General features: G+C 27.1%; 1 protein-coding gene across 1 annotated transcript in view; it reads left to right on the top strand.

Annotated features, from left to right (window-relative positions):
- LOC123293782 (neuroglobin-like) overlaps positions 1–384 on the top strand; it is a 32,681-nt gene extending 32,297 nt beyond the window's left edge. The window contains exon 3 of the mRNA XM_044874692.1: positions 131–384. Coding sequence (XP_044730627.1) covers positions 131–307 — 177 coding nt within the window. The 3' untranslated portion in view covers positions 308–384. The remainder of the gene's footprint in view (positions 1–130) is intronic.
- Positions 385–16,126: the final 15,742 nt, after the last annotated feature.

The following is a 16,126-nucleotide window of genomic DNA, read 5'->3' as shown; positions in this document are numbered from 1 at the left end:
TATTTCATATAATAACGAATATAAATCAACTCCGAACTATGACGAACAGTAAATGTTTCTTTCTTCCATTCAAAAATTTCATTCTGAAAAATAAATAGAATATTAATTTCTATGTTAATATTTGTTGCAGAGAATTGAAAAACCATTTTTGGAAGCTGTTTCAACAACATTGGGTGACCGCTACACAGAAAATGTGGAAAGTATATACAAAGTTACAATAAAATTTATAATTGAAACATTAATTAAAGGATTTGATAATGCCAATACACCGGCGATAGAACAACAAAATACAAGTGGGACATCTTGAATGAAATAAAACGCAACCACAGCGAAATGGTGTATAAACAAAGAAATTCCAAAAAAATATTTTATGTACCTACGAGATAAATGGAAAATTATAAAATATTTTTATCTTCAAAGGAAAGAATCAATGTTTGTTTGTGAAAAAGTCAATATTAATTAATCTCTTCAAACAAGAATTATTAATTTGTGATTGTTAAAATGTAAGTGAAACCATGGAATTGAAAATAAATTATTGTCAATTTGTTAAAATTTTGCATAATGTGTTGTGTAAAATTGTTTAAAAAAATAATAACAAAAATTAAAAACGGACCTAAAATTTTTTTGTGTTTTTTATAAAATAAAAAAGGTTAAACATAAATTTATGTGATTGAAAAGCTAATAAAAACTTTATAAACCAAAACTCTAAAAAACAAACTATGAAAATAATGGTATGAGCCTAGTATATGTTGTTGTGCATCAAATGTTATTGTTAATTACTGCAATTATTTTTATGCTTGTAAGATTTGCGCCATATTTAAAAAAAATAGTGATTATTAAATTAAAATGTGGAAAAGTTGTTGTAAACAGTAGGAATTCGAAGCACAGACTTTCGATTGAAGTTTTAACCGATACTTATTTATAAATGTTAGTGATGTATTCGTTTTCACATATCGATTTGGTTGTAAAGGGAAGTTCTGATACAAATAGAGTGGTTTAGTGATTATAAATCGCATTGAACGAATTAAAAAAAAAATGTATTTCTTAATTTCGATCAAATATTATATTTTATGCTTATCAAAAAGGTGTTGAACGACAAATCATGATTTCAAACTTAATTATAATCATAATCGCAATACGTATGGTGTAGTTAAAGAGCGATTTTGAAAAGTATAAAAAAATCCCATCAATTTTTCCAAATTTTGTGCCACATTAAATTACACAAAGAAAGCAATCAAGAAAACTATATAATCTTTTTAAAGTTTTAAAAGTAAATCCATAAGAATGACGAGCGTTCAAACGTAGACATTCTTCCAGGCAAGCTCGCTACAATAAAGCTTAATTAATTAGACTACAATTTAAATAATTTTATTGATTGTTTATTTAAGATGGTTAAATTCAGTTGGAAAAAATTATTCAAGTTTTGTATTATTTTCAAAATCGGTGTTTAATCAACCCTATCCTAGCACACGGAAAAATAATGTTTTAAATAAAAATTTCTCTTGTGAACTTTTTGGGTCAATAAGCATCGTTCAATGTGTTTATAAATCATAAATACAATAAATTCTTTTTTAGATTCACATCAAAATTTAATTTAATATAATTTTTTTTTTTTAATATAACCATTTTGAAATATTTTTGATTGGCTTATGATTGTTGCTTTTAAATAATTTATTTTAATGAAAATAAATTTAATAAACGAAAATGAAAAATAAAATAAAAATAATAATCTGCTTACGTATATGATAAATGAAAATAGGAATAAATTAGGTCACAGGGTTGTCAGATGTAGTTCACGAAAAAGAGATAAAAAAAAGAATTTATAGATTTGAAAAATTTTTGTCCCACGACTTTTCACGATAGTGATCGATATTTTAACGTCTTATATGTAAACGCTTCAATTTTTGTAGGCTGAAACGGAAAACTGTTCCTCGTGGAAAGTATGGTTTAGAGTATCCCGTGCTAATACTCAAAAAATACTATGTTGCATGTTTTGATCCGGAAATATAGAATAAATTTGTTGTAACTAATCATCTAGTAGGCTCAGATTCGATTCTAGATATCAGAGTCAAATGTTGCGAAATTTGTAAATATCTGATATAGCAATCACTATTAATAGGCTTTTGTCCACTAAGAATAAATCGGTTGGATAAAAGTTTCTAGTGATTAATCAGGAAATGTAGATAACAAAACACAAACTTATTTTTTAAAAAGTTTAAAGATTAAGCAAACATCAATCAGAAGCACTTTGCAAGCATTACGTCACACCATAAGAAACACTATGTAAACTTACATATACAAAAATATGTAAACTTGCATATAATTGTTACTTGCGTATACAAAAATGATTGTATGTCAATGTTTGATGTCATTCAAGACGCCATGACACTCTACACTGTTTTAGAAGTAAATTTGAATTAGGTTTTTTAAATGCAAAATAGTTTAAATAGTTGTTTATTTTCAATAATACTTTCCTCTGTGTAAATCGGATACTAATGAAGACAAAAGCCTATTAGATAATTAAAAGGGAACTTATTGCCGTGTCCGTTACAAACTCTCTTGCGTTTATTATTATTTATTTGTGTGAATACCAGTCAACTGACAACCCTAGTATTAATGAGATGGAGATTTATGGATATAGTAAAAACCATACACTTTTGAAGTGGAAATGTTCAATTTACTTGATGAAAAACGAACGAACCAGAGAGATGACACTCTTATTTTGTTGTTAATGAAATTTATATAATAATTACTAAACAAAAGCTTAGCATTGTGTTATTAAGGTTTAATAAAACAATTCCAACAGCTCTAGCTATAGGAAGTAACTATTCAGCTCGTGATGAGAGAAGGTTTTATAACACGTTTATGAAAGCATAATAAATTTCTTCTTATTTTAGGATTAATTTACAAATTCAATAAAAACACCATTATACAGACTGACGCAGAGAAGTGTGCGATTTAAAAAAATTATATAACTTGGATTTTCAAGATAATTATTAATTGTATTTTTTACAAAATTAGGTACATTGCATTAGCTAATTCCATAATAATTCCAGAGAAATGACGTCCATTCACGGGTTCACATTTTTCTAGGCAATTTATTCATCACATTCCGCAGGATTGAACCATCTATTATCAGTTCCGTTCTTTCAATACTTCGACTATTGGTGGGTTATTCTGGTAAAATTTCTTTCTCTCTTGATACCCTTCTTTTTAGGTACCCTTCTTTTTTTAACTCGCAATAAAAAGTCGTAAGTTGTGAAACTCGACTAATGAACTTTATTTACTTAAAAATACAATTTATAATAAACTTAAATTTTAATGTTAATAATTTTTTTAGTTTTTGCTTTTTTATGTATTTGAAAAGATAAAAAAATAATTTCAAAAACTGATGGGTTTTGTTTTACAATAGTTTTTGTTCTCAAAGATGGACACTAAACTCACCCACCCTGTCTAAATTTTATTTGGTTATATGTTAATATTTTTTAAATGAAAAATTCAAATACTGAAAAGTAAATTTTGTAGGGCTAAGGAAAATATTTTGTAATTAGTTGGAACAAGTAAAAAAAAAATTGTGTAATCATACTAAAAATTCGACAACACTAAGCATGGAAGATTTAATAGCGGGCTAAGCTTTCTAATTGATGAATATCTGCTTTCACGCTGTTCTTAAAATTACTATAAACCAAAAACAAATACAAAAATTATTTTGCCCGACACTGGACTAAAGGCTATGTCCGATGTCCACAACTCTAAAAATTATAATTTGGGGGTGTCAGGCTATGGTCATGTCTGCCTGTAAAGTTTCGGCCACAATTTTTGTATTTAATTTTTATTTATGATAACACTTTCAGACTTAATATGCAATTCGAAGTTTTTGGAATTCAGTACTTCGAAAAACACGCTGTTCACAACAGCGCTTAATGTTGTTGGACTACCTCATGCCGGGCTATCTTTATAATATTTTAAATTATTGTAAAAAATAAAGCGAGGTTCATATTAATCAACAGCCAAGTACAATATAAATACCACAACTCTCTCGACTCTAAAATGAGGCTGTAAATTGGACGATTCATGATTATTCAGAAATAATTTACATTTTTTCAAAATGGAAAAAAAAAATTAAAGCTCATTAATCTAAGAATCAATAGACTGACTAACATTATTTGCAACAACGCTGTCAACTAAAGTGAAATATCAAACGTTTTTTAAACTTTAAAATAGTTATAAATATTAAATCAATTTTCGCAAATAAAATTTCTCGTCAATTTAAATTGTAAAACAAGAACAAAGATTGCGAAATAAACATGTAATTCAACACGAGAAAGACGGACAGTGTAAACAGAAAGAAAAGCGTTGTGTATTAAAAAAAAAATCAAAAATGACGAATGTTATTCCACATTATATTAAAAACCAGATAGAAAAATTTCAAAAAATATACGCTTGTTTAAAAAACAAATTAATTGGTAGTCCCTATATTAATTATAAAATAATATTATAGATTATATAAATTATACTTATACATATAACTTCATTGTGCCTAATTAAGACCTAAAAACCTAATAACATAAAAAAGAAGTGCAGATCAAAAAAATATAATTTTTAATTATCCCAAAAGAAATTAAAAAATCTTCTTTTATGAGAAAGTGGCGCTACAATGTGTGCTACCCACAAATATAAAACCAACTTTTAAAAAAATCATTAGCTCACTTTCAACAAGTGCACTTGTGACTTTTGGCATTATGGAAACGAACATTTTTGAAGATATCACTCGATGATGACTATCCTATAATTAAACACTACCGAAAGTGTCGGGAATTATTAATAGTTATATGTCCGGATTTAATAATAATATGATAATGTTTGTCTTATGTAGTTAGTACAAAATTTTCTTCAGTATTATTTATAAAATATAATGCTTTAATTGTTAATGTTTTTCTTTGGCATCTGCACATTTCTAATTTCTAAACTTTAAAAGTATTATTAAGTGTTTATTATGACGTTATAATTAGAAATCTGCACATAACAAAATACCGACATCTTCAAAAGGGTTCGTTTCCATAATACCACAAGTCAAAAGTACACTTGTTGAAAGTTAACTAATGACTTTTTATAAGTTGGTTTTATAATTGTGGGTAGTACACATTTAAAAAATAAGCTAGTGTAGCGCCACTTTCTTATAAATTGACAGTGAGCTATTCAAGCTTCCTTCCGTACCTTAAACCTTGGGTTATCATAATTTCTACAATAAACATTACATCTGTTTAATGAGTATTCATACGCAAAAAGTAACTTGAGTTCGTTCTATCAGAGCCATATCCCTCTTTTCGCCGGTAACGAGTATATTAGGAGTTAGTTTTCAAAAGATTGATTGTTATTTTTTTATGAAAAAAATCTCAAGTCATTTGCATACAAATTGACGGAGTTATAATGAAAACAAAGTTTCTCGTACCTTTCTTTTTATTTTTTATTCAGTACAAAAACTGATGAATATTTACTGATGAACGTTTTGGATATATCGGAAAATTTCATTAACAATAAGAATACGTTCATATAAAGCTGGAAATTTGCTTATCAAATATAAGCAAATTTCAGACCTTGTCATAACTTTGCAAAAGAGCATTTCATTTTCTATTTAATGTATAGTTAGATCTAATTAAATATTTTTATATACATAAAAATTCAAATAATTTTAGTATACTCTACCACATGTAAAAATTAATATAAGAATTGAGTTGCTTGCAATTTTATACCAAGAAAAGGTACTAGGATTGTAGGATTGAAATTCTGATAACAAAACTGAAGAGCTTTCAAAGATATTGACAAGCGACGAAAATAAAATTTAGCTTTCCTATTTTTCAAGGTACAATAATCTCTAAATAATTAACAAATGTTAAGTATCAATTAAAACAAATCTATTGGATTTTCGTTATATTTTTATCTAATTTAAAATCAATTAGAGGCTATTAAAATTGATTGGTCACATTACCATATGTTTAATATTTTAAAGAAAAATTGACGAAGAGTGTATAAAGGCTAAGCCGCACAATGTAAAACTTCGAAGTTATTTTACGGGAACAAATTGTTTGATTCCGATCAATAAAAATTTTAGTTGATTTAAATGTGTGATAACAAAGTTAGGGAAAGTTTAGGTATCGCCCATTTTTAAAAGATGTGTTTAAAAATTCCGAATGAATATCAGGAATCTCACTAACATACTATTTAGGTATATGTTCAAACTATTTATTGGCACAGACATCCATCTTCTACTGGCCCTTGATGAGTGAAAACACAAAGACATGTTTTTTATGGTGCCCTGTATCTTGTATGGTGTGATAATCATATGTCCTAATTATTAACCTGGGCCGAGGCTTGATCAAGGTCTGGAAAACCAAAGGTAGATGAGTTTATTAACTTCTCTCGTTTTATAAAACTTAAATTACACTTTGTTCGAATATCTACACAATATTTATCTGGATTAAACTTTTCAAATTTTTAATTTAAGCTATTTTTATTCGCTAGAATGAATTTTTTTTGAGTATCTATAGACCTTTTAAGTACCTAAACATGTATGGAAATGAGAACTTAAAACTGTGAATTGCAAGTAAAATTAATGACTTGTATTTTTCTCTAATATTGGTAGGTATACTTCCAGAGTTAGTGTGGCATCTTTTTGTAGGTTTTAGTATTGAATTGAAGCAGTGATCAAAGACTGTAGAACAGGCATGGGTAAACGGGACTTACAGAAGTTCCCCGGGAAACTGTGGTAGGTAGAATAGTCGTATACCTGTCTCGCTTCGTCCTCTATGAGCAATGCGGCCTTGGATAAAGAGACACACAATAAAGTTAAAACAATTGTGACTTCGACTTAAAATAACTTGCCCATGCCTACTATAATAGTGTACAGAACCATAAAAAAATATAATTATAAACCAATAATCACAATGTGTTCGTATAATTTACATAAAAATAAAAAATATTAAAAAATCATTAGTATCATCTACCACAACCTATAAACATGAAGGATAAAAATCATATTTGAAAGTTTATGTATATAAAAAAAAATTTATATTTTTTAATTAGCTCGATAAATGTTTATTACAAATTAAAAAAAAAAAAATTAGTATAGGACTCTTTAGTGTTGAACTGAGGAATCTGATTCAAGTTTTGTTTAATTAACAAAAAAGTTGATCACAATGTGACATCCTTTCGTGCAACGTTCGGTTCGTTCGTACCCGCTCGTTCGTGTCACAAAATCGCACAGATTTACATAGAGTATATAAACTAAAACGTGCGTTTTTTGTGACACAGAGAATACAATACAAACTCTACTGTTAAAAACTTTCATGTGACACGATTTAATAATTGCAAGTCATTGAATCAAACAAATTTTACGACATCATCATACACTACTCATGTTTGCTTTATGTGTTTCGAGCTACGTTTAAAAACCATTAACTTTCTGAATAGATGCAACTACCTTTGCTAAACATCTTCTATCTCTTCTACTTTCTGTTGGTTCTTTGGTTCTGTTTGGTTCTTGAGTTCTTGGTGCAAAAAGATATCTCATTAAAATAGTATTTTTGTTTTCCAACGCTTAGCAATAAAAGACACTGCGATAATGTCTTACCCCTGATAATGTCTTAATTTAGCAAAGTTTAGATGTATTACCAGTTTTCAACATGTTTATTCTACATCCCTACATTGCTGATAGACCATCCATCATGGCATCGATTCTGAACACAAAAATTGGGGTACATTCAAAAAGATAAGATACAGTTTGTAAGTTGACATCGTTATATGTTTACGGATATATAACTAAGCAATATTGCAAGAACATTCCGTGGAAGTGGCTCGTTCAACATACAAACTAAGTATGATAACTGAGAATTGTAACTCGCCAACTAGCGATAATAATTCGTACTAATTAAAATTAGAAAAGGGTCCGAATTCAGTAGTTACAATTTCGACTACCAGATGATAATACTTGTACTTACCATTTTTTAAGGCCAATAAAAATATTCAAACTCAAATCAGAAAAATCCTGCCAAGTGGCAATAAAAATTTGTACTATTATTCAGGGAGTGGACCGCTTTTACAATAGTTCCGATTTAGACCACCTGATTACTTTCCATTTATCAATACCACCCACAGTTGATTTACATATTTTGCTTTCCGTGGATTATGCGATCGTACATATTTGAATGATTCAATAGTTATAATTTTATTAAAATGTGAAATCTCACTCATTTTGAACACTTGGAAAGCTTGAATAAGAATTACTCAGCGTAATCGCAACAGTACAATTGAAATTAATAAAAACAAAGATGCATTATAGTGATATATAGAGATTAAAAATAGAAACTCATTTACTTATTTATTTTAAAAATTATTATTTGAGATTTACAAAGTTCTATTATTGAATTATATTTTATAACAAATAAATATATATAAATTAAAAATGCGAATCTATAATCAGATTAATTAGATGAATATCATTGATTAAACAAATTTTAGTGTTAATTTTATTTATTTTTTCATTTGACAGAATACCAGTAATGAATTTCAATTAACGTTTTTGTCAATTAAATATAATTTTTATACCCAGTGTTATAAATTGATCAAGCGTGAGTGTATTTGAATATTCAATTAATACGCTCGGATTCACATACACAGTTTTATTATTGGTGAACGTAAAATTTTTCGAAATAGTTGTTTAATACTAGTTACCAAACAAATGGATACTGAGTCCATATATAGATCTGGATTCATACTGCCCCTGCTTAAGTCATGCTCACAAGTCATGAAAATGACAGGATTTCAAGTTATCGCTAAATTAAAGTTGGAAAATGTACTCATTATAAAAAAATTATTGTAATTTCATTGTCAATAATCATGTACGTATATATGTAGCTGAAAATATTGATCTTAACACTTTATATTATTGATCCACTGAACATTTAACACTGCTTCTTCTTTTTTTAATTTCGTAACATATTCTTCAAAAATACGATTAAAAAACAACACCCTTACATTAAAAAACACACATAGTTATACATATCTGTATATATATTTGCCTATACACACATGGGCATATATTATACAAATAACTACATTTTCCAACTTTAATTTAGCTATAACATGAAATCCTGTCATTTTCATGACTTGTGACCATGGAAACTTTTCTTTAAAATGACTTAAGCTATCATTTGTCAAAATTTGTAAAAGTTTGACCGAAATGCAGAATACATCTAATTTGTGCGAGTGGAATTCTTACCATACCCAATTGTAAACCAGATAACTTCTATCCGTATTCCTATATTGGCGTATTTATAATGTTGTATTTCTCAAGACTGTATGTCGAAAACAATGCATTTCCCAACTGATAACCCACTGGTGAAAATTATAAATTTTTTTTTACTCTGCTGGTATTGATTTTTCCTGAAAACTTCAAATTGAAAATACAAATACTCTAAATACCTGGGTATACAAATATTAAACAAACTAAATATTTTAATTTATCAGGGAAACGTAATTTTTCCCAAATTTAAAATAACAATACTGGTTTATTTTAAAGCCTACAAATTATTGATGTTATTACATATGATTTTTTGTTTTGGAAAATATTTCGTATTATTAATTTTTCCATTATAAACAAGCGTGGAAATATTCTAACAAAACTTTTCAAAACGTATAAAATAAAATAAAAATGTTTATAAATAAATAAAAAAATAAATAAAAACCAAAATAATTTTTAAAACTTTTATGTGTGATTAAACTAAAACAAACAAGCAAAAATATACCCTTCTTCGATCTGTTTTTTTTTTTTTTAAGATAGTAAATAAACACAACAGTTTTTTGGCAGAGTTGACTATGCGTCAGTTGTGAATTTGAAACCTATACAGCGAAACTTTTATTATATTTACCAGTTATATGATAATACATTTTATTCGAATCGAAGGTTCGAACTTATTAAAATTGATAAATAAAGGTTAAGATCAGTAAAATAATTTGTTTTCGATAACATCATCTAAATTGTAACATATGCGCTTTTCAAATTTCTCAACGCCTGCCAATTAGCGTCTGTACAGTGTATTTCCAATTTCTTTGTTACTGTAGGTAAGTATTTTTCAATAATAAAATTCGACAATTTCAATACTTAGCCATTGATTTATAGTCTATTCATCTTAGGGATTTCACCTCGGAATCTATCGATATAAGCTGAATATTTGTTCAAATCATTATTTTGATAGTACAAATGTTGTCTCAAAAGTTACATATGTTCACGTGTGAGAATCCTTAGACTTTTTTTGGGAGAATATAACGTTTTCTTTTCTTAGAAGAATATCGTATTTTCATTTATTATTACAGTTAGAGATGAAACTTTTTTGTACGTTGAACCGTTGTTGAAATACAAGGCACAGAAGATGAAGGGCTTAGCTATGCGTACTTTAGTGCAAGATCAATATTTATAAATATAAGGTATTAAATAATTATTTAAATAGTATTTAATGAATAATTAAGTTAAAAAAAAAAAGTGTAATAGACTGGGTCAGTTTTGAATCATATCTACAAAATTTGTAGAAAATTTTATCCTCTACAAATTTTATAATGAAAAAAAGGAAACGAAATCTTCTCAAAAAACTAATTTTTGTGACCTTTTGTATTGAATATCTAAGGACGGGCACACATTTGTACAATCAAAATAAAGGTTTGTACAAATATTCAGGTTATTCCGATAGATTCTGAGGTTGGCCTCTTTTCTTGACCAAGATGATCGGGTTATTATAAAAAAACCATTCTTACTTTTCTATATACTTTTACTTTTTGTAACCTTACTTTTCTACATACTGTGATACAAAGTAAAAAAAAAACTTCTTTCACAGAATTATTTTCATAATTAAATATTGATTAAAACAAAATGAAATACAATTTAATTTGAAAAATTTTTTTTAATTAAGTTTCTTAATATAATATAATCACACTTACTATTTAAAAAAATATGGGCAAATTTTACAAAAGTTTGTTACCATAGTTAAATCCCGTAGTAAATTATGAAAAAATAATGAATTTATAGATAAATTCAACTCCTAATATACTTTTATAGAATGCAATTTTTTACTTCTTGTAGATTTTTCCTCAAACATTGAAAATTGGCAAACGCTATAACACATTTTTTTTAAAAATCGATATCATCATTAGAATTTAGCAGCTACCCTAGTATGATTATTTTTTTTATATTGAAAATTCCTCAATGGTGATGCTTTAATAAAAGCCATGTTACGCCTTCTTCTTAACAATATTCTAAACAATATAAAATACCTAGGCAACCTTATAGAATATAAAGAAAAAAAACACAAAACCATACATTCAAGAGTGAAAATTTTTTGCTTAAAATAAGAAACTTCTGTCAATTGTATAAAAAGAAAATAATATAAAAATTATTAACTATACATACTAAACCAAAAAAACAAACGCTACACTGAACTTATTAGATTAATATTCTCATAAATGAAAGCCCAACCAAAAAATTTATTTTTAATTTACATTTAAAATAAATAAGAATATTTAAACCAAAAAAAATTAACTAGTTTTTCACTATAATTCAAAAATGCAACAAATTGTCAATTTTTACTCTGATTCCACGCACATTAATTATAAACTTATAAACAATAATATATTTACAAGTTGACCAGTTTTTTAACGCTTCATCCCCTATTTTAAAAATTTCTGGTCCATCATCTTAAAATGGACTATGATGATACAGCATCCAACTTTTGATTTCCAGGTGGACCACGAAGTTTTTGTTCAAGTCAATTTTAAATGTGAAAAAAAATATTAAAACTAATTCAAATGTCAAAATTACTATATTTTTTAATAAAGCTATTCAAACGGAATTTCATCCACACTTAGGCAAGCTTAACCGTCAAAATACGGACTTCGTAGCTTAATTTGTAGTATGCAAGAAATTTTTGCGAGAGGTGATTAGAACCACACAGGGTCCAATCCAATAGATACCTCGGTATCCAGTTTAAAAACTTATTTTCACATTTTTAACTATCGAAAAACGTAAAGGAATTTTGAAAACACTTTTGTGATCCATTTGAAAATCAAATTTTGTATCTTCTTAGATGCTGGACCAAATAAATTAGTACGTATAATTTATTTTTTCGAAATTAAACTCAGAAATAAAAGGCGGTGGAGTGTTAAAAACAATCATTCTGTTGATATACTGAATAAGTTAAAATAAAACATACAAAATGCTGCATTTTATCGTTTTAATACCCTTATTTATCGTATTTGTAAGAAAAAATAATGGACCTGAACCTATTAATAATAGTATTAATTAATTTATTAATTTAATAATTAACCTGTGTATATAATAAATTAAACTTTATTATAATGGCATATTAATTAATTAAGATTAATAAAAATTCAAAGTATATCATAATGATAAAATATCTATTAATAATTTTTTTTAATTTTATTCATGGAATACCACAGTTTTTAATGATTTTTTTGTGGATTTTTATATAGTCCTGAAAAAATAGTGAAGTGATTAACAAAATTTTCCAAAGAAATCAATAAGAATTAATATATTTATTATTAAGAATTAATTTCATATTAAATGATCTAGAAATATTTATGTAATATACAAATATTAAAAATGGGGAAATATTTATTAAATGTAAACTATAAAATTAAAAATTAAAAAATTAAAAAAAAAAATGAAATAAAATATATTGTACGTGTTAGATGTGCGACTTATTAATTAAATAAACATTATTAATTATTATGTACTGTTATTTATTATCGGAAATTTGTTATTTAATAAAAAATAATAATATTATTATTATTATTGCAATATTAAGTTGTTTTTTATAGAATTTTGAAAATTATAGATATATGTGCAATATCAATTTCGTATAAATTTGTAAAATTTTTGTTTATATTTAATGAAGGAAATTTAGAAAAAAAGAAAGTTTTGAAGATAAATATTGGAAAATATATGCCCTAACTATGTTTTGTTTAACATATTTTTGTAAAGGAGGCATTTCGGGTGAGAATAAAGTTGCTGCATGTGATGCCATAACACTTTTTGTAAATGTCACAGCGTGATAAATAAGAACTTTCTCTACACGAGAAAGCAAATCAAAACGTATACGAAATTTGCCATAGATTACCGCCATATTGCACAAATTTTTGATTAATAATTATTGTATGTTTACTTAGTTTTACGGTGAAAATGAAATAACATTAAAGTATAAAGGTGTGTATAAACTACAGCCAGACTTAGTCGATCTAGATTCAATGGCTATGTTGCACTCTATCTCTTAAGCCTGAGTCTTTAGGCGGGTAAATGAACCAGACTTAAGAAATATCCCTTAAATATGGCCTTTGAACCACGCTAGAGAAGCACTAGATATTGTGTATGATATGTACCTTGACAGCAAGGCTTTAAAATATAACCTACAGATTTTCTCATCATGAAAAAGTAAAATGACGAAGAAGTTATGACTTTAAAGCTTAATATATCAATCAATTTTGTAAATATTCAGAATAAAATTTTTTTTTCTAAAATCGTTTATGTTATCAGAATTATTGTTTTGTAGAATTGAAATATGTAGATTTATAAATAGAAAAAGCTAGAAATATTAATAATTATCCAAGTCTTGCAAAGAAATTATGACGCTCGATTTACACGTATGTCAATTAACAACTAGGTAATGGTAGTACTTTGATCTAATTATTTTAAAATCTTAATTCCCAAAAATGTACGAGATTGTCTTTAAATGCTTCCAGGAAAGACTATGGCGGTTCATTTTCATAATGTTTTAAACATAGAAATGTAAAATTTTTACAACAACGATGGCAAAGAAAAATTTTCCAATTCTTATTCAAATTCAATTCTTAAATTAAATTGGTTTTATGAAATAGATATTGTAACTAAATATTTTATATTTTTAAGTAAAATAAAATAACTGAAAATATCCTTAAACAAATAATATTGTTCATTAAATTGTCTTCCTTTTTAACTAAATTAATTTTTCTTTACTTCAATCCATATTATGAGCCTCTTGCACTTGTCATCCGTCAAATTAGTTATGTGATTATAATTTACAATAAACTTTCTATAACTTTTTATAATAAAACCATCAAAAAGCAATTATTTACCTTCAAAAAAATGATCAACCATATTCAGTTATCGTATGAAAAAACTGTTCTGCGTCCGCTAGCCACTGGTACAACTCTTCTGCTACTATTTTAATAGTTTAGTCGTTATAGAGTTAGTCAGACTCGACGAGTAGGTTTACTAGAGAGAATTTAGTAGAAGATAAATCAATCAAAGATCAGAGAAATTAAGACAAACAAAAATTATCAACAGGTATTATACCTTATTAAAATTCATCGTAGTAAATTATTATAAATTACAATCTCATCCCTCTGGATATAAAAGTGCATATCATTTGTATTAAATCACTTCACATATAAAATTTATTAAAAAAAAAAGGTTATTTTTTATATTTTAACATTAAAAACAATTACTCAACTTGATAATTTGTTTTTAATGAGAATTTTCAGTTATTTTATATTTCAATTAAAAAAAAAGGAAAATCATTGTATGATATATTATTATAAATATTGTAATACAAAAAACATATACCATACATATTTACATACATACATACACATGAGTGCTTCATTTTCATTTCTCCAGGCTAAAAATTGGAATTGGGAAAATTATGGACAATTTTCTAAGCATGCATTCATTCCAAAAAAAATTCGTTGAATTTACTAAAGCTGAAAATTTGAGGATTGGTTATAGTCGTTGTTGTGTACACATACATACTGCGGTCAGTCAAACGAACGATAGAACAGGGGTCAGGTATATGTTATCGAAACGGTGCAGTTTTACATAGTCCTAAAATTAATTTACTAAAGCTGAAAATTGTTATACAGATCGTTAATTACCTATAAATAACAGTTATGATTGTCAGTCAGTTCAAAGTTAGAACAGAGCTGGGCAGTCAGCTGTTATCTATTTATTGTTCATAAAAAAGGGCTGACTGACCAGCCCTATTCTAACGTTGAACTGACTGACAGTCATAACTATTATATATAGCATATATCTGACCCCTGTTCTATCTACACAACGACTATAACCAATCTTCAAAAAATCAGCTTTAGTAAATTCAACGAAAGTTTTTTGGCCTGGCTCTTCCATTAATATATTTCAAGATTCAAAACGATGGCAATTGTAATGACTTCCTAGATTTGTTTCTATAAGTTAAACAACGTTATTCATCTCTATTTAGTTCCAGAAATACACCGAAGGAGAATTATCTTTTCCTCCTACACAATTCAAGTCCAGAAAAATGTAAATAAAGCATATGACACCTACATACATACACGAAAACCACATTCATTAAGTCATTAGCTAAGAAATCAATAAGGGAAAACCATTTTCATATGTGTAAATTATATTGAATAAATGTATAAATAAAATTGCGAGCATGTTTTGTTATTTATTTCATTATTATAATTTTATTTTATTTCTGGCAGCCTTGGTGAAATAGTAGGATAAAAAGTTTCAATAAATAAAATTCATGCATCGTATTAGACGAGAAACGTACAGGTAGGTATAATATTTTGGACTTAATAGCGATTCAAAATGTAAGTATAAAGAAAACAATGTAAGTCAATGCTATTTTTGCTTTTCTAATAATAGTTCTTCGCTTCATGCAGAAGAGAGCCATCGCATGCTTTTACTTTTGGTCCACTCAATATTCAAAGGTGAAAAATTCCAGGTCACCAAGTCCCCCTCCATCCAACACTGTTTATTAAAAATTACACTGTTTATTATATTTCTCATTATTGAACATTTAAATTAAAATTTTGTACTTCCCATTCCGAATGACTGGCTGCTGATAATTCAAACGATGTTTTAGTTCATCGCTCACATGGTTTGGAGCGAGGATAGACGCAAATGTCAGTTCCATGGCAAATTCTTGGATATACAAGCGGCGCGATGTTGTTGTCGTTAGCCGCTATTAGCGACTGCCCTGATCGTTTTCCGAATGTTGTCCGAATGTTGACCGTTATATACCACGTTTTTTCCAAATAA

This window comes from Chrysoperla carnea, chromosome 2 (genome assembly GCF_905475395.1).
Source record: "Chrysoperla carnea chromosome 2, inChrCarn1.1, whole genome shotgun sequence".
Classification (NCBI taxonomy): domain Eukaryota; kingdom Metazoa; phylum Arthropoda; class Insecta; order Neuroptera; family Chrysopidae; genus Chrysoperla; species Chrysoperla carnea.
The sequence above is the reverse complement of the archived record's forward strand: the minus strand, read 5'-3'. Positions and strand labels throughout refer to the sequence as shown.